This window comes from Myotis lucifugus, unplaced genomic scaffold (genome assembly GCF_000147115.1).
Source record: "Myotis lucifugus unplaced genomic scaffold, Myoluc2.0 scaffold_68, whole genome shotgun sequence".
NCBI lineage: Eukaryota > Metazoa > Chordata > Mammalia > Chiroptera > Vespertilionidae > Myotis > Myotis lucifugus.
Genome location: NW_005871116.1, coordinates 2,410,283 through 2,432,796, shown reverse-complemented (window position 1 = coordinate 2,432,796; position 22,514 = coordinate 2,410,283). Strand labels below are relative to the sequence as shown.

The window sequence follows — 22,514 nt, the reverse complement described above, 5'->3', positions numbered from 1 at the left end:
GTGGCTCAGAAATAAATCAGTCTTGAACTGAATGTTTAGAATAAAAATAGAAACAAGATCTCGATATATTTCATTTGTGATGAGAAATATGTATGTTCTGCGCCTTGATTTATTGTCGGATAGATTATGTGCTAAAGTCTATTGCATTTATCTACAGTTACTGGGCGACTGCTGCTTGTGCGCATTCACGTTTTACTCTGGGGAGTGTCTGAGGTTGACATGTCTAGCAATTCGGTGGCATGAGGATGTGTTTCCACCTGTGAGGTGAGGTAAATGTTCCCTTCTTTCTTATTTTCCCTCCCTTTTAAGACACAGGTACCTTTGGCTTAGAACAGTGATGGCGAACCTTCTGAGCTCGGCGTGTCAGCATTTTGAAAAACCCTAACTTAACTCTGGTGCCGTGTCACCTATAGAAATTTTTTGATATTTGCAACCATAGTAAAACAAAGACTTATATTTTTGATATTTATTTTATATATTTAAATGCCATTTAACAAAGAAAAATCAACCAAAAAAGTTTGCGTGTCACCTCTGACACGCGTGTCATAGGTTCGCCATCACTGGCTTAGAAATACACAGTCAGATTAGTAAATGAACTATCACTTCTGAGACTTTACAGATCCTTTCTTCCCATAGTATTGCTTTAGTTTTCATTTAAACACGTTTAATCAGTTATTTTGCTTTTGTTTCCCTTCTTAGAAGTGAAAACACGTAAAAGATAAGGCAGACTATAGTTTTACTTTTTTTAAGACAATAAAGAACTACTTTGGAAAGGAATTTTTAGTCAGTTTTAAAAGGCACTTGAATTTACTGTACTTTTTACATGCTGGAGAATTTTTTTATTTAAACATAGAATTATTCTAAAAAGCCCATCAAATAGAATGCATTATAAAAACATATAATGGCTAAATAAAATATTGTGATTTGGGGGGGTGTATTTTTCTTTCTGTTTATTTTCTTTATTGTTTATGCTAACAATAACTTACTAAGGTATAACTTACATAAAGTAAAACAAACAAATCTAATGAATAAACATGCGTGTAACAGTCCTCATATCAAGTATAGAACACTATCCGGAAAACCCACTCTTCTCTATTCAGTCCCTTTAAAAATGTTAGCAATAATATAGAAATGGGGGTGTCTAAACCATTAGTGGAAGCAGATGTATTTGGGGTTGGCTACCAAACATGCTCTTACTAACAAAACTCTGCGATTGAGCTTGTCTAACTGGTGACTGCTCTTCTGTGACTTGGACGGCTGCTAAGAGGCCCCTAATATATGTGCACATGTAGGAACTTAGTTGGACCCTTTAGTTTTTTTGTAATGAACTACGTATTAATCTAGAAGTTACCATACTTCCTGTTTTCAATTTCCTTACTTTCTTAGATCCTTGCCATACCGTGTTCATTGGGCACAGCAAGATTGCCTTCTGGGCAGTCTGATTCCTACGTGTGAACCAGTCAAGTCAAGGGGAGCTCTAATTTCTGCCTTTTCAAGAGATGGCCTTACCCTGGCAGTAACTCTGAATCAGAAAGACCCGAAGGTCAGTAAATGTAACCCGTCTTGGAAGTAACCTATAAGACAGAGAATTTAGTCCCGTTTTAAAATGTTTTTTCCCCCCTGGAGGTAATTCTTTAAATTGGTGTTTTCTGATCCAACTCAACATTGTGGATTGGTGACGTTATTTAAATTGGCTACCAGGCCCTGGCTGGTGTGGCTCAGCTGGCTGAGTGTTGTCCCGTGCTCCGAAAGGTTGCCAGTTCCATTCCCGGTCAGGGCAGATGCCCAGGCATCTGGTTTGATCCCTGGTCGGGGTGGGTACAGGAGGCAACCGATCAAGGTTCCTCCTCACATTGATGTCCCTCTCTCTCCCTCTCTCTCTCAAATCACTAAAGAAATTAAATAAATAAATGACCTGCTATAGTTTTCAATACTTGGCCTTCAGAAGCAAAAATAGGCTGAGGGAAAAGGAAGAAAGAAGGGCAATGCTGTAACTGATGTTCTTAAAATGTAGAATCAAAGAAAAGAAATATATGGGTGGTGAGCACTGTTGCCCGTTGGGAAAGACCCCTAGATACTGTACTGATATAATAATAGATCTCTAGGTCTTCAGAATCATAAGTAATGATCAAAGTAAAATAATTTTAATGGTTTTGTCTTCTTTAACTCTTTCTAGGCAACTCAGGTATTATTTGTAAACACACTGAACTTTGTTACTCTCTGTGGAAGCCTTAAAGGCTGTAGCAATAAGAACCCCATGGTTCCTGCTACCCTGGTCAGGTAAGAACTCTTTTGTATTTCTAGATGGTGCTTTTGTTTTCTTTTCCAACAGTGTGATATGTTTAAGGCTCTGATGGTTCAATAGGTGTCTAAATAGGTATTTAGATGGATGATGCAGCTTTCAGCATCTGTGTGATAGGTTCTAAAGATTGCCTTCTGTGAGGAAAGCGTTAAGTGCCTAAGGAGGGGGCTGCTTGCGGGGAAGATAGTGAGCATTTTCTCTCTTTTATTTCTTGCTACGTTGTCCGAGGAAGAGTGGGATCATGGCTGGATAGAAATATATTGGGCCCTAACCGGTTTGGCTCAGCAGATAGAGCATCGGCCTGTGGACTCAAGGGTCCCAGGTTCGATTCAGGTCAAGGGCATGTACCTGGGTTGCGGGCACATACCCAGTGGGGAGTGTGCAGGAGGCAACTGAATCAATGTTTCTCTCTCATTGATGTTTCTAACTCTGTATCTCTCTCCCTCTCCCTTCCTCTCTGTAAAAAATCAATAAAAAATATATTTAAAAAAAAGAAATATATTGGGCTTAACTGGGGAGGCTGAACTGGAAAAAAGTTGACATTCTTTGCACACGGGTCAGTAGCAACATACGTGGCGATTTGGGATGGCACGGGAGCTACCACGCGGGACATACAATAGGGAAGTTTCCTCTTGGACCCCCGGATTTCCCTTTCTGAACACTTTTCTGTGCTGCTCTCTGAATTTTCAAAGTGTTTAGACCCATCCAGCCTGTCTCTTCATTTTCTTCCCCCCCTTAAAAGTTCCGTTCTGAAAGCGTTACGGGTCTCAGTTCAGCAGGGTTTGGCTTAAGGTGTCCCTCATTTACATGAGCAACAACTACTTTTGTCTCCATGAGACATTACTGTTACCAGACGGTTACGGAGGAGAAATGATGGCTTTGCGATCAGGGATTCTGCGGCCGCGTGGAACTCGGCGGGTGTAGACCTTTCCGTCTATCAGTAGATCTCGGTTGTGGACACCAATAGGGTTAACAGTTGTTCTGATTAACATGTGAGTGTCTGAAAAGCTTAACTCTCAGGGAGTATTTTTATTTTATGATTTGCTTGTGAATCGAAATTTCTAATTAGTATGTCGTATGGAGTAGATGTGTATGCGTGAACTCTCTTTTTCTGGGAAGTGACATACACAAAATGTATGTGGCAGTTGTCTGCTCTCCATTCTTTTTTTAAAAGAAATATTTTTATTGACTTCAGAGAGGAAGGGAGAGAGAGAGAGAGAAAAACATCAATGATGAGAGAATCATTGACCGGCTGCCTCTTGCACACCCCTTCCTGGGGATCGAGCCCACAGCCCAGGCATGTGCCGTTGACAGGAATCGAACCTGGGAACCTTCAGTTAGGGCTGCTCTCCATTCTTTTGCCCTGGTTTTTTGAAGAGTTTCACCTCTGCTTGGCCGTTAGAAATGGTCAGACACATTGTCTAGAATCCTTTCTAAACATGCTGTCTCGCTCTTTCTAGGTCCTACTGGGTAGGCGACATCAGCTGGACCCATGACAGTCTTTTCCTGGCCTGTATGTTGAAACGTGGCTCCCTGGTTTTACTGACGTGCCAAGGGGAATTGCTAACACTGATCACGCGTGGCTGCTCGGTAGAATTTGGGCCGGCTGAGTTTATTCCTCTCCACCCGCTCATTACATACAGGTGAGAGATTTCAGTCGTTTCAATTTGTTTACCGAAGTTTTCTCTTTTGTTATTCCTGTACTGTTTTGTTTTTATGATTTTATCTTTCAGATTGTCTTATTTTTTCTTTGAGTGTGTCATCTCGATATGTTTCTTATTTATAGTTTTTTTTCTATTTCTTTTTGTGGCTTAATCCTGGTGAAAATTTGACATTGTGACTATGTAAGTATAAGTTATTTAAATATTCAGTAGCACTAAAATTTTTATATTCTTTGACAAAAGTTAATAAAAGTATGTCCTTTATTTTATTATTTTTTTCATTTTATTTATTTTTATTAATTTTTTTAATGTTGACATTATTGCAGGAGTCCCCCTCCCTCCCCTTGCTTACCTCCACTGTCCCCCATCAACCCCTCCCCTTGTCGAGATAAATTTATAACTTAATATAACTTGACACATAGATTTATACACCTTTTTTCCAATTGGAAAAAGTTGTTGGAAATGGATAGAGGACTTTAGAAGTTAATCCACATTTAAAGTTTTTAAAATTGTGAGGTGGTTCTTCTACTTACTTGTTGTATGACTTTGGATAAGTTATTCTTTGAGCCTCTATTTCGTCTGCTGTGAAATAATTGGTTGAGGAAATGAAGGAAGATAAAACATTGGAAAAGGCCTTTGAAATTAATTCACTCCCCTTGCTTTACAGAGGAGGGTGTGTTCTTGATTATATTTAGCAAAAACTGATGCTTTATTTATTTATTTATTTATTTATTATTTGTTAATCCTCACCCAAAGATAGTTTGTCCATTGCTTTTAAGAGAGAGTGGAAGGGAGGGACGGAAGGAGGGGAGAGAGGGAGAGAGAGAGAGAGAGAGAGAGAGAGACATCGATGTGAGAGAGACACTCATAATTATATTCTTACAAGTATATTTAAGTACTAGAGGCTCGGTGCATGAAATTTGTGCAAGAGTAGGCCTTCCTTCCCCCGGCTGCTGGCACCAGCTTCCCTCTGGCAGCTGGCAGGCTCCCGGGACCCAGGCTTCCCTCGTGGCCCCGGCTTCGTCCCGAAGGACGTCCGGTCTAATTAGCATATTGCGCTTTTACATATTATTATAGACAAATTAAGAAACAAAGCTAAATATTTAACTCTCTTTAATGATAAAAATGAACTGTATTAATTCTTTTCTAAAATAGCTTGTATTTTATTTTTAGAAACAAATGCTACAATGAAGGGAAGATTAAAAACACATAAACTATGTTATAGTAATCGCTTATGTTTTCCTTACAGATATTACACATGAACAATTTTTGTGTTTCATTTGCTTGCGTTTTCATCATTCTGTAACTTTTAATCACTGTTCTGCTTTTTCTTTGGAATAATACATTTGTTTAGGATTTTTCTCTTACTAATTTTTGAATGGTGATGTTTGCTTGCTAGACCACCACAGTGCACCTTTCAAGGTTCAACTCATTCTGTAGACTCGTCGGCGTCGGCCAGCGACCCGATGCGACAGAGGTTTTCCGTGAAAACCCACTCCCGGTTGCCCTACCTCGTCGCTTCTGACGGCTACATGGTCACGACCCTCCGGTTCCTCGATAGCCTGTCTCCCTCGGTGCTGCTGCGGGCCCTTCTGCTGGACGCGACGCAGCGGCTTGAGAAGGCGTACCGCGGCGTGGCGCTGTCCGAGGTAGCGTGCTCTGCCATCGGCAGTCAAGGCTGACTTCTTCGTTCAGACTTAAAACGACACTGATGTGCATGTCCTCGGCCTGTATGCGTTGTCTGTAGCATTTTTAGCTGCTCTGTAACGGGATTGGGGTAAACTTTTGCTCTTGCAAACCTTTTCTCCTGTAGCCACAAGGCAAAGGGCTGAACTTGCGATCCCTGGGGTCCCTGAGGTCGAGCCTGTTAAAACGCCAAGGAAGCGAGCGGCCAGCGGCTTCTCCCGCCCCCGGATTCTTACAGGAAGAAGAAACGATGAAGTCGCATGAAAAGACAGATTGGCAGGTACCTGGTGGCCATGTTCTATTCCCCTTGAGCAGTTACGTGTTGGCCTTAGTCCAGTGGTTCTCAACCTTCTGGCCCTTTAAATACAGCTCCTCATGTTGTGACCCAACCATAAAATTATTTTCGTTGCTACTTCATAACTGTAATGTTGCTACTGTTATGAATCGTCATGTAAATATCTGATATGCAGGATGGTCTTAGGCGACCCCTGTGAAAGGGTCGTTCGACCACCAAAGGGGTCGCGACCCACAGGTTGAGAACCGCTGCCTTAGTTCAAGAATAGTATTTGGTTTTTCCCTTGTTAAAGGGGAGAGAAATTTGAGAACACCATGTGATTCTACTTATAAAGTATTGAGTGGTATTAAGTATCATTTTTTTCACTCGTGTTTTAGGATTTTGAAGCAGAGGAAACTAACGAAAGCACATACTTCCCAAACAACTTGCTCTCCTTTTGGAACAAAGAAAATGACCCGTCGTTTAGTGGTGCCAAGGAGGGGAGATTGGAGTTTGCGTCTATGTTCGACACAATACACGCAAAGGACCCTGCGGAGGAGGCCGACGGAACCATCGCAGAACTGCACTCGGTCCAGAAAAACCTCCTCGCGGCCTGGACCATCGGAGTTTCAAAACACGTGACGGAGAAAAACGTGATGCTAAACTACACAGTAGTTTGCATGACTTATTTTTTCTACGTTCTTCAGTTTATCAAATGTCCTTTCCCAGCACTCGATCTTTCCTTAAGCAAGAGACCGAGGCGTAACGCGTGGGTGCTTTGTGTCTTTCAACTCCTCCATCAGTGCTTGTCGGCCCAGCGCTGGGACCCGCGGGGCAGGCCGGCCGTGCGGGCCCTGGTGGCGCTGGCCTCCAGCGCGCTGCAGCTGCTGCTGGCCCGGCCGCCGCGGGGCCCGGCCTTCTCCCAGAGGCTGGCCGCCGGTTTTCACTTACTCAGGATGGTGGCTGACCACTTAAATGGCCGAGACCGTCTCCAGCCGGAAGTCTTGGCGACAGCTGATGGGAGGAGAACAGCCAGTCAGGACTCCCTGGTGGTTCCCGTTTTTCAAACATTTCAAGATAGTGCTTCCCGGGACGACTGGCCTTGGAACGCGTCTTTCAAGATGCGTCCTCCAGTAGTAAACCTCGTTCAGCAGCCAGGACGCAGGTACGATTCCTGTAAAGTTAGGATACCATCCGCAGTATAGATTGTTTTCCTTTTTAAAACATGGAGCTGTGGTTCCCATACTATAAATCTCACCGTTCTAAAGTTTAAAGTTTAGTGATTTGTTTTTAGAATAGTCACAAGGTCCTAGAACTATTAACACTAACTCCAGAATATTTTTATCACCCCTAAAAGAAACCTTGTCTCCGTCAGCACTCAGCCTTACAGATTTGATTTTATCGGAAAGTATTTTAGCACAGATGCTATTCCACACACACATTTTATTAGTCTTGGGCAACCAGGTACTGTTGAGAGATGTTGGTTTAGGTAAGCACTAGAGAAAAGTGACCACAGGTGCATAAAGCATTTGTGAAGATTTAAAAACTATATTATGCATGGTTTTGGTCAGTGGCCTTTGTGCTGTATTTAAATTCGGTCAGTTCGTGTGTGTGTGTTATTATATCAGTGAAGAATGCAGGCCAGTCAGGAGGCTATACTGATTCTTACCCCTCGTCTGAAATTTGGTTTGATGGTCGCCTAATTTTGTGTGCAGATTGGTGTTTCTGTGGAGAGTCCTGTATCAAAAGACTTTATGGTATCAGAGCCATTTAAGTCGAAGAGTTCCTGAAGCTGACAGACCGTTACCTGCAAAGGTGGCCCAGGAAGCAGCTGCTGTCCGGTCCCTGTTATGTCACATCCAGGCGAACCTACAGACAGCCGGAGCCTGCCTGGGCCAAACCTTAGAGCTCAAACCTATCAGCGGTCAGTGTCTCATACCCCGTTCCTCACCCCATAAGTAAGCAAAACAGCTAACGGGGCTTTGTCTGTGTTAACTGGTCACAATTACTTGTTTTTCAAAATTTCTGGATGAGCTAAAACACCGGGTTTTAAAACAAAGTACATTTTTATGAAGTGATATAATTAACCATAACTAATCGTTGGTTAAAAACTTTGCAGGTGAAGAGTGCTTCCTGTTAGGATCCTATGAAAAGGCTGTTGAGCTGTGGAGGAAAGCTCTGCAAGAAACCCAAGAGAAGGGTAGGGGGTCATTAAAAATAATATTCGCCATGAGATCGGTAGGAACGAATGTTAGCATACTCCAGAGCGAAAAAATAATTTCAAATGCGAGTGCTCAGAACTTCTTCATGCTCAAATAGAGTAACACGTATTGTAGGAACCTGGACTGTCAGAAATACTTACTTAAAATTAGTTTTATTTAAAGTTAGTCTTATGCCGAAACCGGTTTGGCTCAGTGGATAGAGCGTCGGCCTGCGGACTGAAAGGTCCCAGGTTCGATTCCGGTCAAGGGCATGTACCTGGGTTGCGGGCACATCCCCAGTAGGAGATGTGCAGGAAGCAGCTGATCGATGTTTCTCTCTCATCGATGTTTCTAGCTCTCTATCTCTCTCCCTTCCTCTCTGTAAAAAATCAATAAAAATATATTAAAAAAAAATAAATAAAGTTAGTCTTAGTCTTGGAATTTGTAGAACCAAGAATTTTTTGTTGTCTACAGATAAGGCTTCTTCCGTCCTTTTTGGGGTTAGTGATGGAACCCGTGATTGCCTGTTGATGGGGAAAATGAGGTTTAGGTCCTAAAAATCTATGTGTCATTTTGTCATTTAGAGGGACTGAAAGTACAGTGGGGCCTTGACTTAGGAGTTTAATTCGTTCCGTGACAGAGCTCGTAACTCAAATTACTTGTATGTCAAATCATAAATTGAATGAGTGAGACACGTGATGCTGGGCTGATGTTGTGGCGTTCACTGTGACGTTCGCTGCGCCAACTAGCGGTGGGGTATCTGAAGCTGGCTGGTAACCCGAATTTTAGCTCACAACTCAAAGCAAAAAATCGGCTGAGAGACGGCTCGTATCTCGAAAAACTCGTTAGTCGGGACACTCGTAAGTCAAGGCCCCACTGTATCTAAATGAGAAACTGGGTCAAATACCGTATCACCTCTTACGGAGTGGGGCTCATGCTGTCTGCCCTTAACAAGTTCCTGTGAGTTAGGCTTACTGCTGAGCTGAGTGTGGGCTCCATGGAGTATGCTATGGATCCTGGAAGCTGGTGGTAGTTCATGTGCTCTAGGGCTGAGGGTGTGGCTGAGAAGACAGAGGTTCCCACCAGGCGACCTTGGAACCAGCCTGATGCAGCTGCTACGGGGTCAGCTTGGCCAGTTAAATACATTTCCTGCCTCCTGTGGCTTTTACGTTTCCTTCTGTCGTCTATCTAACCTGCTGTGTGCCTGGCACTGAGTTAGGCCCCGGGACTCACTGAGGTAAACAGCCTTCCCCTCCAGTTTCCCACCGTCTGCAGGAGAGAGGATGTGAGCAGCTAGCGCTCTTCTCACCTCGTGTGGTGGGTGCCGGGAAGCACAGGAGAGTGCGCCCCACAGTCGGGGCTGGGGTACACCCCAGCCTGGGGAGCCCCTGGGGGGCTGGCATTTAAAATGGAGTAGAAGTTGGCCAGTTAAAGGACAGGGAATGGTTTAACAGAGGATACCGCATTCCAGAAGCACTAGGACACGCGGAACCGTGGCCGTTGGTGAACTGCAGGTGTTTTCGCAGGACCAGATCATACGAGGTGTGTGTGTAAATTGGGGGTAGGGTGGTGAGAGGTAGATGGAGAACAGATGGGAAAGGAACGTAGCGTGTGCAGTGGCCATGGGAGTAAGATTTTGTCTTGCAGACAGACAGAACGGACAAGGGACAGGCGGCCAGCATTCTCAGTCCTAAGCACCCTCAGATGTGGGCAGGGACTCCCATCCTACCGGCTTCTTCTTCTTTGGGGAGGCTCTTTGACCATCTGTTTGATGTGTGTTTGGCTTCTTGGTCATGGCTGCGGGGGGAGGGGCTCACACCCTTCCCTTCGTTTCAGACCATGTGTGCTTGAGACAGATGTTAGTGAACCTTAGTGCTGAGGGAACGAGGATTACAGCTCTCTTTGGATAAAATCTTAGTCATCCTGGGCCTGATGAAAGAAAATAAAACTCTTCAGAACTTAAAGTGAAAAAGAACAATGCATTGCTCACCTGTTTTCTTAAAGAATTTAAAGCATCTTTTATTGAAGTACTAGAGGCCCAGTGCATGAAATTCGTGCACTTGGGGAGGCGGGGGTCCCTCAGCCCAGCCTGCGCCCTCTTGCAGTCTGAGAGCCCTCAGGGGATGTCCGAATGCTGCGGAGGTGGGGAAGGCTCCCGCCACCGCTGCTGGGCTCGCCAGCCTTGAGCCCGGCTTCTGGCTGAGCAGCGCTCCCCCTGTGAGAGTGCACTGACCACCAGGGGGCAGCTCCTGCACTGAGCGTCTGCCCCCTGGTGGTCAGTGAGTGTCATAGCAACCAGTCGTTCCACCATTCAGTCGATTTGCATATTAGCCTTTTATTATATAGGATAAAACAAATACAGGAAGGTTCACATAACGAGAGTATACAGCTTCATGGGTTTCATAAACGGAACACCCCCAGAGTGTCTGCCCAGCACCCAGGCCAAGAACCTGGCCTTGCTAACGTTTTTAACAGAAGCTTAATTCTCTCTGCTTTAAGGAGGAAGAAGGACCTGCTTTCTTCAGATGCGCTATTACCTGTCCCTTTTGTACTGCCACCTGTATAGCTATAATCTAAACGATGCCCAAGGTTTGTGCGATCAGCTAGTGAGAGAACTGCTGAGACGGTCCCACCTACCTGTGAGGGAAAATGAAGATGGTTCGGGTACGTTTTCCAGAGATCGGCATCTTTCTTCGTGTTAACGTGCACTTACAGGTTTAGATAGGAAATTGCTTATGATAAACGGTGGTGGTTCTGCCTGGTTAGGGTTAATTCTGGACTGGCAAGTGCATTGTGGCTAGATTGCTTTGCTTGGATCCTCCACATTTTTAAATAAAACTATTAACTTAAAGTCACACAAGTTCCTAAGTGTATGGGCTCTAGATGCCTATCATAAAAAAAGGAAGTCTAGGTGCCTATCATAAATTTACTTGTACCGGCCCTGGGTGCTCATTTAAACAAAACTAATGAGTTCCCTCCTAGATAATGCTGGGAACTTAGATGTTGCCACTTCGTGATGGTCTGACCAGAATCTCCTCTGCTCGTTTGCTGTGTCCCTTAGCTCCCGCGTGGGGACTGCCCGGGCCTGCCCACCCCGAGGCCGCAGTGAGGGTCGTCCAGTCCATGGCCCGGTTCATGGCCGCCTATTTCACCAACCAGCGGCTCTGCATTCTGCCCCCTCACCACGTGAACGTCCTGCCTCCCCTTCACATTAAAACAGGTAAACAATGTTCTCACCTTGTTGTTGCTTGTAATATTTAAAACAATATTACGCAGTGATCGTCACTTTATGGAAGGAATGCTGTCAGCTTAGTGCCTGGCGCACCGGAGACACTCAGTGACCATGTGTGAATGAATAAAGTCTGAGAAAGGTGATTGCTCGGGTTTTTTAATTTGGATTTTTTAAATCACAAATTTTGGATAAGCTGGTATTTATAAAGTTTTCATTTTTAAAGTCAAAGTGCTGCCATCTTCATTTCTATAAAAATTAAACAGATTTTGTGTATGCTAATTTAGAACGTAATTTTACTCAGATAGTTAACTTTAAAAAATATTTTTTTATTGCTTTCAGAGAGAGAGGAAGGGAGAAGGGAGAGAGAGAAACAGTGATGTGAGAGTGAAACATCGATCGGCTGCTCACATTTGCCAGTTTTATTTTGAGGGAATAAGTGAAAATCTTAGCAATAGGTATTTTTACAAAAATAATAGTCCTAAAAAAAAAATAAATAATAGTCCTGTCATCGTATTCTCATGTTGTTGATTCGTTTGCTTCAGTGAGGGAAGGTACAGACAGCTGGGGAGGCAGGCGTCACCCTTTGTATTTAATCCCAGGCCAGGTTTGTAATTTACAAATTGAAAACGACGCTTTCCAACTTCCTTAAAAAACACTGATGTATTGAACACTGAATGTGCTCCAGTGTTACCTCAAATAAGCTGTGGTTTTTTGCTGTGTTTTTTTTTTGCATGACATGAGGAATACGAGGTCAGGTAAACTTCCATGTGTGCCCTCCGGAGCTCATGATCTAGTGAGAGAGAGACACAGGAATCGATGTGCACTGTGATCCTGCACTGACATGTACGAGTGCCCCTCTGCTTGTCGGACGTGACACAGACGCTTTCCTGACCTGTGTCCACCTTGACCCTGCCATGCGCTCCGCTCTGCCTCTGCGGCTTCTGTGGCTGCCCGTTCTGTTTCCTTCTTAAGACGCTGGCACTCGCTTCCCGACCCACGAACGAGGCGCATTCTGCAGTGTGTAGCTCTCCTAGTGTGAAGTAGTATGTTAGCCCGTGTTGTATGCTTCTTCCTTGCTGGGTGTGTGTAGGAGCTGCCATGAAGAGTTGCCGTACCCAGGTGAGGAGCGGGAGTGGCTGCGCGTGTTGTGATGGCGTGTTCTCTCCTCGCACAGAGCCGGCCCCGCGGTGCGTCCCCCTGCAGCACGCCGCCGTGGCCAGTGCCGTCAGAGAGCAGAGCCTCTCCCGCGTGTGGACCGTGGACTACGCCCTGGAGTTGCTGCTGATCGGCGGCCTGGTCCCGGAAGCCGTGTGGCTGGCACAGGAGCTCGGGGACTGGAAGACGGCTGTGTCCATCGGCGTGGCCTCCCAGCTGAGCCGCCGGGGCCTCGGCCCCACCAGGTGCGCACGTTCACGCAGACCCGAGGGAGGGAGGAAGAGTGTCGCTAAAGTGCCTTTCATCCCTCTGACCCCTTCTGCGGGCGTCTCCGCTCAGCCTGGTCCCGGAGGACTTGCCTCCGTGAGGGGATGTCTGTGTGTCCAGCCACTGAGCACGTGCGCTGTGGCCAGTAAGACCAAGGAACCGAATTTCCAACCTCATTTAATTTTTTTTTATTTTTTATTTTTTTAATATATTTTATTGATTTTTTACAGAGAGGAAGGGAGAGAGATAGAGAGTTAGAAACATCGATGAGAGAGAAACATCGATCAGCTGCCTCCTGCACATCCCCCACTGGGGATGAGCCCGCAACCAAGGTACATGCCCTTGACCAGAATCGAACCTGGGACTCTTGAGTCCACAGGCTGATGCTCTATCCACTGAGCCAAACCGGTTAGGGCAAACCTCATTTAAATTTAAATCGATGCACGCAGCTCAGTGGCTTGCTTATTTTTGTATTAAAATGCCTATTTGGAGTATTAATTTGTTAGTAGTGCCCTCAAAGAGCTTATAGTCAATGGGAGAGTTTGTCCCGGATTTGAGTTTAAGCTAGTCAAACCAATCTCTGTATTTTATAATTTTTTTAAAAATATATTTTATTGATTTTTTACAGAGAGGAAGGGGAAGGAATAGAGAGTTAGAAACATCGATGAGAGAGAAACATCGATCAGCTGCCTCCTGCACACCCCCTACTGGGGATGTGCCCGCAACCGAGGTACATGCTCTTGACTGGAATCGAACCTGGGACCCTTCAGTCTGCAGGCCGACGCTCTATCCACTGAGCCAAACTGGTTAGGGCACCAATCTCTGTATTTTAACTTCTCTGTATGTTATGGTACTACCGTGTCTTTTATATTTTTCACGTCAGTAACTAAGCATGTATTTTCTTATTAAGTAACCTCTCTGTACATACTCTATACCAGGTGTATTCGTGGATATAAACCTAAATCGTGCCTAGTTTCTACGCTTAAGGCTTTATAGTTTGGTAGGAAACGGCACCTCACTCTAGTGTACATGCCTCGGTGAGAACGGGCCGCGGGGCTGGGGAGAGCAGAGACCCCGGGGGCGGGGGGGGAGGACGGAAATGCCTGTGTGGGAGATGCCATTGGAGGTGGGCATGGAAGGGAAGGCGGGATCTTGACAATGGAGTAGCTACAGGGAGAGAGAACTTTCCAAACACAAGCAGAGGCATTTGGCCGAGGCAGGTCTGGCCCACTGTTTCTCAAACTTCACGTGTAGTTCCCGATGTGTGAATATTTGCTTTTTTGAAAATTTGGAGTCTTTTCTCCTAATTCAATGTGATTTCAGGCTCAAGAAAAAGGGCCAGAATCTGCCGTTCAACATGACTCCAGCACGGATTTTCCAGGAGAAACTCCAGTGTCTGTTAGGTCAGCCGGCCTCTTCGGGAGCAAAAAGAGAAATGGGCTCAAAATACAAACAGTTTACAGGTGCGTTACCCACACAGGCCTGACAGATAGAGCTGGTTAATTAATGAGCCTTGTGGTATTTTAAGAAGCTGGTAAATACCCACAAGTATATTAACACTTTGAAGTAAGCTTATTGAAAATAAAAGTGTACTATTTATTTTAAAATATATATATTTTTATTGATTTCAGAAAGGAAGAAGAGGGAGAGAGATAGAAACATCAATGATAAGAGAGAATCATTGATTGGCTGCCTCCTGCAGGCCCCACACTGGGGATCAAGCCCACAACCTGGGCATGTGCCCTGATCAGGAATTGAACCGTGACCTCCTGGTTCATAGGTTGACGCTCAACCACTGAGCCACAATGGCCAGGCAAGTGGCGTTACTTTTTTTAATAAACTTTTTAGAAATATGTTTTCATTGATTTTTGAGAGAAGAAAGGAGAGGGAGAGAGGGAGAGGGAGAGAAGCACTCATTGGCTCCCCCTGCAGATCGTAACGTGTGCCCTGACCAGGAATTGAACCTGGAACCTCTTGGTGCTGGGATGACACTCAGCCACTGGGTCACACCAGCCCGGCACAGGCGTTGCTTTCATACTATATGCTAAGCCTTAAAGCATGCTGAGCATCCTTGAAGTCATTTTTATTAACTATTATAGAAGTACCATGATGGATTACGAAGAAAAAATTTTAGAAATCACTATTACTCTCCCATTGCCTTCACATAATGTTGTATTTTATTTGGCTGTCTTTCTTGATATTTTTTGCTCTAATATTTTTTCTTTTTTTTTTTGACTCAGAATTATACTTCAAAACTATTCTTATTATACGTAGTTACTACTGCAATGTCTAATTTTGGGGAAAGTGCCTGTGCTATGATTGCCTATAACCTAAAGTAACAGAATAGTCATTAAATTTCTGTCTGGAAGGTTGGATGTTTTGCATGTCAACCAATATGCTTGTTTTCGATGACCAGCTTTTTTCCGATGTGAGCTGTTACCCTGCAAAGCAGGATGCGCAGTGTAATACAGACTCTAATTGTGTCACCTGACGCGTGTGCAGATCCCATTGAAGAGGAGGACGCACACCTGCTGCTGGGCTCCGTGCGGGGAGTGCTGAAGGCCGCGGCCATGGCCGAGGCGGACGTGCTCTCGGAGACGTGGCGGCTTCTGATCGGCTCCGCCAAGGACTTCAGCCGGAGGCTCTGGGGCCTGGTGCCCGGCGGCCTGTACCTCCCCGCTCCTCCGCTCTACTGTCCTCAGCCAGCGCTTCTCAGCGAAGTAAGCGGACCTTTTAACTTAAAGTTGATTCTGTCCAATTTTAAAAACAATTAACTTGAGAATAAAAATGCGAGCTCTGAAGGCAGACTTCTGGATCCCAGCTTTGCTGTTTATTAATTGTGTGATTTTATGCAGTGTATGTAGCTGCTTAAAGCTCCTCATGTGTAAAATGCCGGTGATGATAAGACTTCCAGTGGCATTATTGTGGGGGTTAAATGTCAAAGCTTTGCCTGGCTGGTGTGGCTCAGTGGTTGAGCTTGGCCCCTGCAACAAGAGGTCATGGGTTCGATTCCCAGTCAGGGCACATGCCTGGAGTTGTGGGCTCGATCCTTGGCAAGGGGCATGAGGGAGGCAGTTGATCGATGTTTCTCCCTTGTCAATGTTTCTATCTCTCCTTCTCCCTGTCTCTCTCTAAAAATCAATAAAAATATATATTTTTTAAATGTAAATTTTTATTTATTTTTTAACCATAGGCCCTAGGACATAGTAAGCATCAACAAATGCAGGGCCGGGGGAGATGCCCAGTTAAAACTGAGTGCAGTTAAATAAGCAGCAGTGGTTAGGGTATTGGGGAAGCAGATGTTTGCAACACATTATCTCATTTTCTGGGGAATTAATCACTAGCTACGGACTGGAAAAGTGTTTTTCAAAAAACATTGGTTGGCTCCTCCTACTACATGTTGGACTTTATTGTGTGAACCAAGGCATGTGGCAAGGCCTTTGCTCTTGCCTAGTTCTCAGTCCAGTGGGAAACGTGATAAATCAGTTCAGAATAAATTAGTGAAGATACAGCGGAGGTCTGAGCAGAGTGCCACAGCAGCTCAGTGGGCGGGCTCCAAGAGGAGGTGACACGAGATAGAAGGACTTCCCCGGCAGAGGCCTGGCCTCGGGGAGAGGAGCTCTCGGCACGGTTCTGCCGATGGGGTCGGAGTGGTGGCCTTCGCCTGTTGTCGGGGATGATCTGGGATTAGGGTCCATTCAGCCCAGCGGTTCTCAACCTGTGGGTCGCGACCCCTTTGGCGGTCGAACAACCTTTTCACAGGGGTCACCTAAGACCATCCTGCATATCAGATATTTACATGACGATTCATAACAGTAGCAACATTACAGTTATGAAGTAGCAACAAAAATAATGTTATGGTTGGGTCACAACATGAGGAACTGTATTTAAAGGGCCAGAAGGTTGAGAACCACTGATTTAGCCCTTTCCATTGTTCGCGGGGAGAGAAGTGTTCCCCGGACGCTAGCCATCGCTCTGGGTGAAACCTCAGGCCAGGACTCAGCGTTTTCTTTATAAACCTCCAGGAGCGTTCTAGGTCCCAAAGCACTGGCTACTTGCACGTTAACATTAAAAGCTTTCCTATTGCTGGCCACAGGATGTGACTGTTGCATTTCCTCAGGAGGACGGTGACGATCTTCTGTTACGAGCTGAGAAGGAGAACCGCCAGAAGGTGTCCGGGATCCTGCAGCGCCTGCTCCTGCTCCTCCGGGCGGCGCGCTGCTCCTTCCCGGCCGCGCAGTGGTACATCCTGCAGCTGAGGTGGGCCAGGAAGGTCATGCAGAAGGTAGGCGGGTCTCCTGCACGTGCTGTGAGCCGCGGAAACTGGCCAGCCTTCCTTAGGATTGGTGACGGGGACGTGTGTCCATGGGGTCTTGCCTGTCAATCCCTAGTCAGACTTACCACAGTAAACCTCCACAGACCAAGTTCTTTCTGCTGAACGACGCGGACTCTGCGCTGGGTCCCTGGCCCGGCCAGTGTGGCTCAGTGGTTGAGCATCAACCTAGGAACCAGGAGGTTGCGGATCGATTCCCGGTCAGGGCACATGCCCAGGTTGCAGGCTCGATCCCCAGTCCGGGGTGTGCAGGAGGCAGCTGATCAGTGATTCTCTATCATCACTGATGTTTTGCTCTCTTTCTCCCTATCCCTTCCTCTCTGAAATCAATTAAAAAATATATTTAAAAAAAGAAAGTTGCCCTGACCATTTTGGCTCAGTGGATAGAGCATCGGCCTGCGGACTGAGGGGTCCCGGGTTCGATTCCGGTCAAGGGCATGTACCTGGGTTGCGGGCACATCCCCAGTAGGGGGCATGCGGGAGGCAGCTGAATCGATGTTTCTCTCTCATCAATGTTTCTAACTCTGTATCCCTCTCCCTCTCCCTTCCTCTCTGTAAGGAATCAATAAAATATATATATATATATAAAAGGAAGTATAATATAGTCAGTTAATTTCAGTTACATTCCGTGCCCCCCACCCCAGTCATTGGGGATTTAAACTCAGTTCATGGTTTTCTCCGACGTCTCCCCGAGGTATTGCAGATGCTCTGTGGGGTGGAATCACAGGAAGTGAGGTTGCTCCTGGCTCTGTGTCTCCTGTCAGTGGCCCCACCAGCCAGTGCCCCTGCCGGCTGCTGAGACGGGCAGCTCCCTGGGCTGTGGTCTCCCGCCCTGGCTGCAGCCGGCGGTAGCTGCCTTCTTGCCTGACCTGAGCTGGAGGGGACGTCTGCCCGGAGGCCCCGGTCCTGCTGCAGGTCCTTCGTAGGCTGCAGTCTCTCTCTCTGGATGTGGAAATCAGTTTATTAGCCCCCAGTACTTTTCATTTGGCCCTTGATCACGTTAAAAACAAGCATCCACACCTTCTTCTTTATGAGGACAGACCCCGTAGGCTCCGAGAAGTGGTTTATCAAGTTGTTCTTGAAAATTGGTCACTTTTTAGAGAGAAAGGTGTGTACTCATCCTCTATTTTGTCATCCCGAAGGTGTGGATGTTTTTTGTATGTTTACTAAAAACCATGGAAATCTGAATAAGGTACGGTCTTTAGTTAATGTATCAAAATATTGGTTCATTAATGATAACAAGTGCACTGTAATGATGTAAGCTGTTGATAATGGGAACCTGCGTGGAAACCCTCTGTGCTGTCACTTCAGTTTTTCTCTAGATGTAAAGCTGTTAAAAAATGTTTATAAAAAAACTATACAGAATAATTTTTCTGACAACATAAAAATAAATTAGGAAAATGTGGGACAGTTGTTTTATAAAACTTTGTTATGAAAACTTAAAAATATAAAAGTAAAAAGAATAGTACAGTTCATACTGAACTTATCACTAGATTTTAACAGTTAGCAGCATTTCTTGGATAGTGTTTAATCTTTCTCCACAGTCTGTTTTTTTTCCGTGTGTATGTGTGTGAGAATTGCATGTATGTGTATGTGTGCTTTCGGTAATTTATTTTTTCAATAAAATGTTTTTTAATTACAGTTTACATTCAACATTATTTTGTATTAGTTTCAGATGTACAGCATAGTTGTTAGATAATCATATACTTGACAAAATGTTCTAATATTTCCAGTACCCACTTGGCACCATACACTGTTATTACAATACTAGAGGCCCGGTGCACGGGTTTGTACACCAGTGGGTTCCTTCAGGTTGGCCTGCACCCTCTCGAAATCCGAGACCCCTTGGGGATGTTGGACTGCCGGTTTTGGCCCGATCCCTGCAGGCCTGTAGTATGCATATAAGATCTTTGGTTAATCTCTTCAAGCCCTTCTCCTTCCCCTCTTCCCTCTGAGATTCATCAGGCTGTTCCATGTTTCCATGCCTGTGTGTTGAGCGTCTGCCCCCTGGTGGTCATTGTGTGTCATAGCTACTGGCCGGTCAGCCGGTCACTTAGGCTTTTATATACAGTGGGGCCTTGACTTACGAGTTTAATTCGTTCTGTGACGGAGCTTGTAACTCAAATTACTCGTATGTCAAATCAAAAAGTGAACGAGTGAGACACGTGATGCTGGGCTGATGTTGTGGCGTTCACTGTGACATTCGCTGCGCCAACTAGCGGTGGGGTATCTGGAGCTGGCTCGTAACCCGAATTTTAGCTCGCAACTCAAAGCAAAAAATCGGCCAAGAGACAGCTTGTATCTCGAAAAACTCGTTAGTCGGGACACTCGTAAGTCAAGGCCCCACTGTATATAGATTTCCCTATGCTGGACTTTACATCCCTGTGACTATTCTGTAACCACCAATTAGTGCTCCTTAGTCTTGTCACCTTATCTGGTTTCAGTGATTGCGAGGTGGGCCAGTGAGTTTGTGTCATGACCCACCCACTGGCACGTCATCCATCACTCATCAACTTTTCACTAAATTTAGCATTTATTGATGATCCTTGCTAGAGGTCTTATTTTATTAGGGGTTGCAAATGGTGACTTTCTAATTCTGTCATTTATGGATTAGTTTTTCAAAAGTTATGTATGTAGATCTACCTTATATTGTATTTGTTTTTAGGTACTACACATAGTTTTATTTTTTAAATATATTTTTATTGATTTCAGAGAGGATGGGAGAGGGAGAAAGAGAGAAACATCAATGATGAGAGAGAATCACCGATTGGCTGCCTCTTGCACATCCCCCACTGGGGACTGAGCACACAACCTGGGCATGCGCCCTAATTGGAATCGAACCGTGACCTCCTGGTTCACAGGTCGAGGCTCAACCACTGAGCCATGCCAACTGGGCGTACACATAGTTTTATTTTAGGTGAAAGTTAGATACTTTAATTTCTTTATCACGCCTTTGGAGCAAGGACAAAAGCATTAAATTCTTTTTGTACGGACATAACTGAGTGACAAAAGGATACTTTGATTAAACCTTTTGTTCTCTTTTGAGATTGAGCCTAGTGAACTTTTTGAAGAAAATATGTGAGCTGAGTTTCTGAAAGTATGGCTGATTTCAGGACGCTTTTCTTGGGTAGTATAGGAACCTTGCTGCGTTTTCCATTCTCTATGGTTTATCTTTACCTGCTGCCTGTTGCTTTATAGTTTCCTTAGACGTTGATTTATGCAGCTGACAGTTAACATATCCTGTTCTTCACTTTCAGATTCGAATGAAAGGGTCCCTCCCGTCCCTGAGTCCCTTCCCTCCGTCATTGCTTCACTACTGTGTGGGTGGCGTAGCCTTCTTCCGACCTGGAGCAACGGGAGACAACAAGCTGGATGAGGTTTCCATTAAAGCAATAGGTTTGTCCCAAAGGAACTGCTTGCTTAGGCCGTTAATAAATGATCTACTTTACACTTGATTTGGGGAAGTTTCCATACAACAGAATACTCTCCTGGCAATGAAAAGACTGTGTGTGTTAGCACCATGGAAATCAATCCAAGATACAATAGGTGAAGAGAAAAGATAACTGCATAATAGGATTTTATATGTCTTTATGTACTTGTATTGCTTTTGTTTTTGTTTTAAATATGTTTCCATTGATTTCAGGGAGGAAGGGAGAGAGAGAGAGAGAGAGAGAGAGAGAGAGAGAGAGAGAGAGGAAACATGAATGATGACTCCTGCACACCCCCACAGGAGATTGAGTCTGCAACCCAGGCATGTGCCCTTGACCAGACTCGAACCTGTGACTCATCAGTCCGCAGGCCAACATCAGTCCGCAGGCCAACATTCCATCCACCGACTTGGTTTTAATAAAAAATATTAATTGATACTGGAAATTATGTTTTAGTATAGAAAAATTGTAAACTTAAATGCCTATCTATAAGTGATTTTCCAAACAAATTAACTATATAGCATTAAGTACAGGTGAATACATTGGCTTAAATAGTATCTACCATGTACTATTGAGCTTAAAGCAAGTGACTACCAGTAATAGAGTAAGTTATTTATTCTTTAACAGTCTTTTTAATATTTTCATGCAATTGACCTGCATGAACTATTCTAGACTAATAATATACATAAAAATTCTGGAAGGTTCTCCATAACCTTATGTAAGGTGTTGATGATGAGTATATGTTTCTTTTATAATCAAGAAAATACAGCCCTAGCCGGCTTGGCTCAGTGGATATAGCGTCAGCCTGCGGACTGAAGGATCCCAGGTTCGATTCCGGCCAAGGGCACGTGCCTGGGTTGCGGGCTCAATCTCCAGTGGGGTGCGTGCAGGAGGCAGCCGATCAATGATTCTCTGTCATCATTGATGTTTCTATCTCTCTCTCCTTCTCCCTTCCTCTCTGAAACCAATAAAGAAATATATTTAAAAAAAGAAAATACATTGATTTGTGGGGGGGGGGAAACAAGCAGAGAGAGTTGACGTTGTTAATCAGTGTCCGTCCTCATGCGACCTCTCCCGTTTGTGTCCTGACTTAGGGTGCTTCCGAGAGCTGTGTGCGTTGTGCTGGATGCTGCATGTCCGCGATAAGTTATCCTCTAGTTGCAGGCAGTATCAGAAAGCAAGAGAAAACGTGGAGGGAAAGAAGGTACTTACCTGGCAAAAGAGTAAGAAAAACGAACAGGCATTACTTGCAAAACTGTTGCTTGATGGGTTTTAGTGTTTGGAGCACATTTTCTTTTGAATGTGTTCTGGCCTGCCCATCTGGAGGGGAAAGGATTGATTTTTTTCAATGTCCGTTTAGGACCTGGCCGTGGAGTTTGACTCTTGCGCGGTTGAGCACTGTCTCTGTGCGGTGGAGTGGGCTTGCAGAATGCTGCCCTTCTCTCGGTTTTCTAACATCGAAGAACTGATTCAGGACCTCATTTTGAGCCTTATTGGAGAACTGCCACCGATCAGGAAGGTAATGTGAATGTCGGTGAACCGTAACTAAGTCAGGATCAGAAACTCTAAGGGATTTTTCTTTTAATTAAGGATGATGTTGCTCATGAAGCTCACTTTTTAATTTTTCTGAAGGTAGCAGACGTGTTTGTGAAAGCATTTCCCAATCCTGAGGACATAAGGGTTCCTTTAAGAGAAAAGTATCACTCCCTCCGGCAGAGACTCGGCCGCTGCGTCGTGAAAGGTACTGTCCGTCGTTTCTCCGTATCTGCTGGGCGGGCTGCTGGGGACCCTCGTCTGTCTGGAAAGCACTGGTCCTCCAGTTCTCCTCTCCTCTCCTCGGAGACGGGGTGAGCAGGCGGGGCCCTTCCCTGGTGCAGCAGCAGATCCGCAGGGAGCAGACAGGACCCGGCTCTCGCGTGGCTCTGTTACTTAGTAACTAACGTGTGACCGGTCAAGGGCTCAGTCCCTCTGAGCC

The 22,514-nt window shown here is 45.1% G+C and overlaps 1 protein-coding gene across 3 annotated transcripts in view; it reads left to right on the top strand.

The window, feature by feature from the left end:
- Nucleotides 1–22,514, top strand: part of CUNH5orf42 (chromosome unknown C5orf42 homolog) — a 73,945-nt gene that overhangs the window by 6,831 nt on the left and 44,600 nt on the right. For 2 of the 3 annotated variants that reach the window (XM_023755015.1, XM_023755014.1), the window contains exons 6-24: nt 158–264; nt 1,387–1,543; nt 2,177–2,280; nt 3,763–3,945; nt 5,363–5,612; nt 5,777–5,929; nt 6,322–7,088; nt 7,639–7,847; nt 8,043–8,123; nt 10,624–10,788; nt 11,186–11,344; nt 12,531–12,756; nt 14,102–14,241; nt 15,281–15,498; nt 16,899–17,063; nt 20,369–20,507; nt 21,634–21,743; nt 21,900–22,058; nt 22,172–22,280. In XM_023755015.1, coding sequence (XP_023610783.1) covers nt 158–264; nt 1,387–1,543; nt 2,177–2,280; nt 3,763–3,945; nt 5,363–5,612; nt 5,777–5,929; nt 6,322–7,088; nt 7,639–7,847; nt 8,043–8,123; nt 10,624–10,788; nt 11,186–11,344; nt 12,531–12,756; nt 14,102–14,241; nt 15,281–15,498; nt 16,899–17,063; nt 20,369–20,507; nt 21,634–21,743; nt 21,900–22,058; nt 22,172–22,280 — 3,601 coding nt within the window. Of the gene's footprint in view, nt 1–157; nt 270–1,386; nt 1,544–2,176; nt 2,281–3,762; nt 3,946–5,362; nt 5,613–5,776; nt 5,930–6,321; nt 7,089–7,638; nt 7,848–8,042; nt 8,124–10,623; nt 10,789–11,185; nt 11,345–12,530; nt 12,757–14,101; nt 14,242–15,280; nt 15,499–16,898; nt 17,064–20,368; nt 20,508–21,633; nt 21,744–21,899; nt 22,059–22,171; nt 22,281–22,514 lie in introns of all 3 variants that reach the window. The other variant, XM_023755016.1, reaches the window with a different exon arrangement.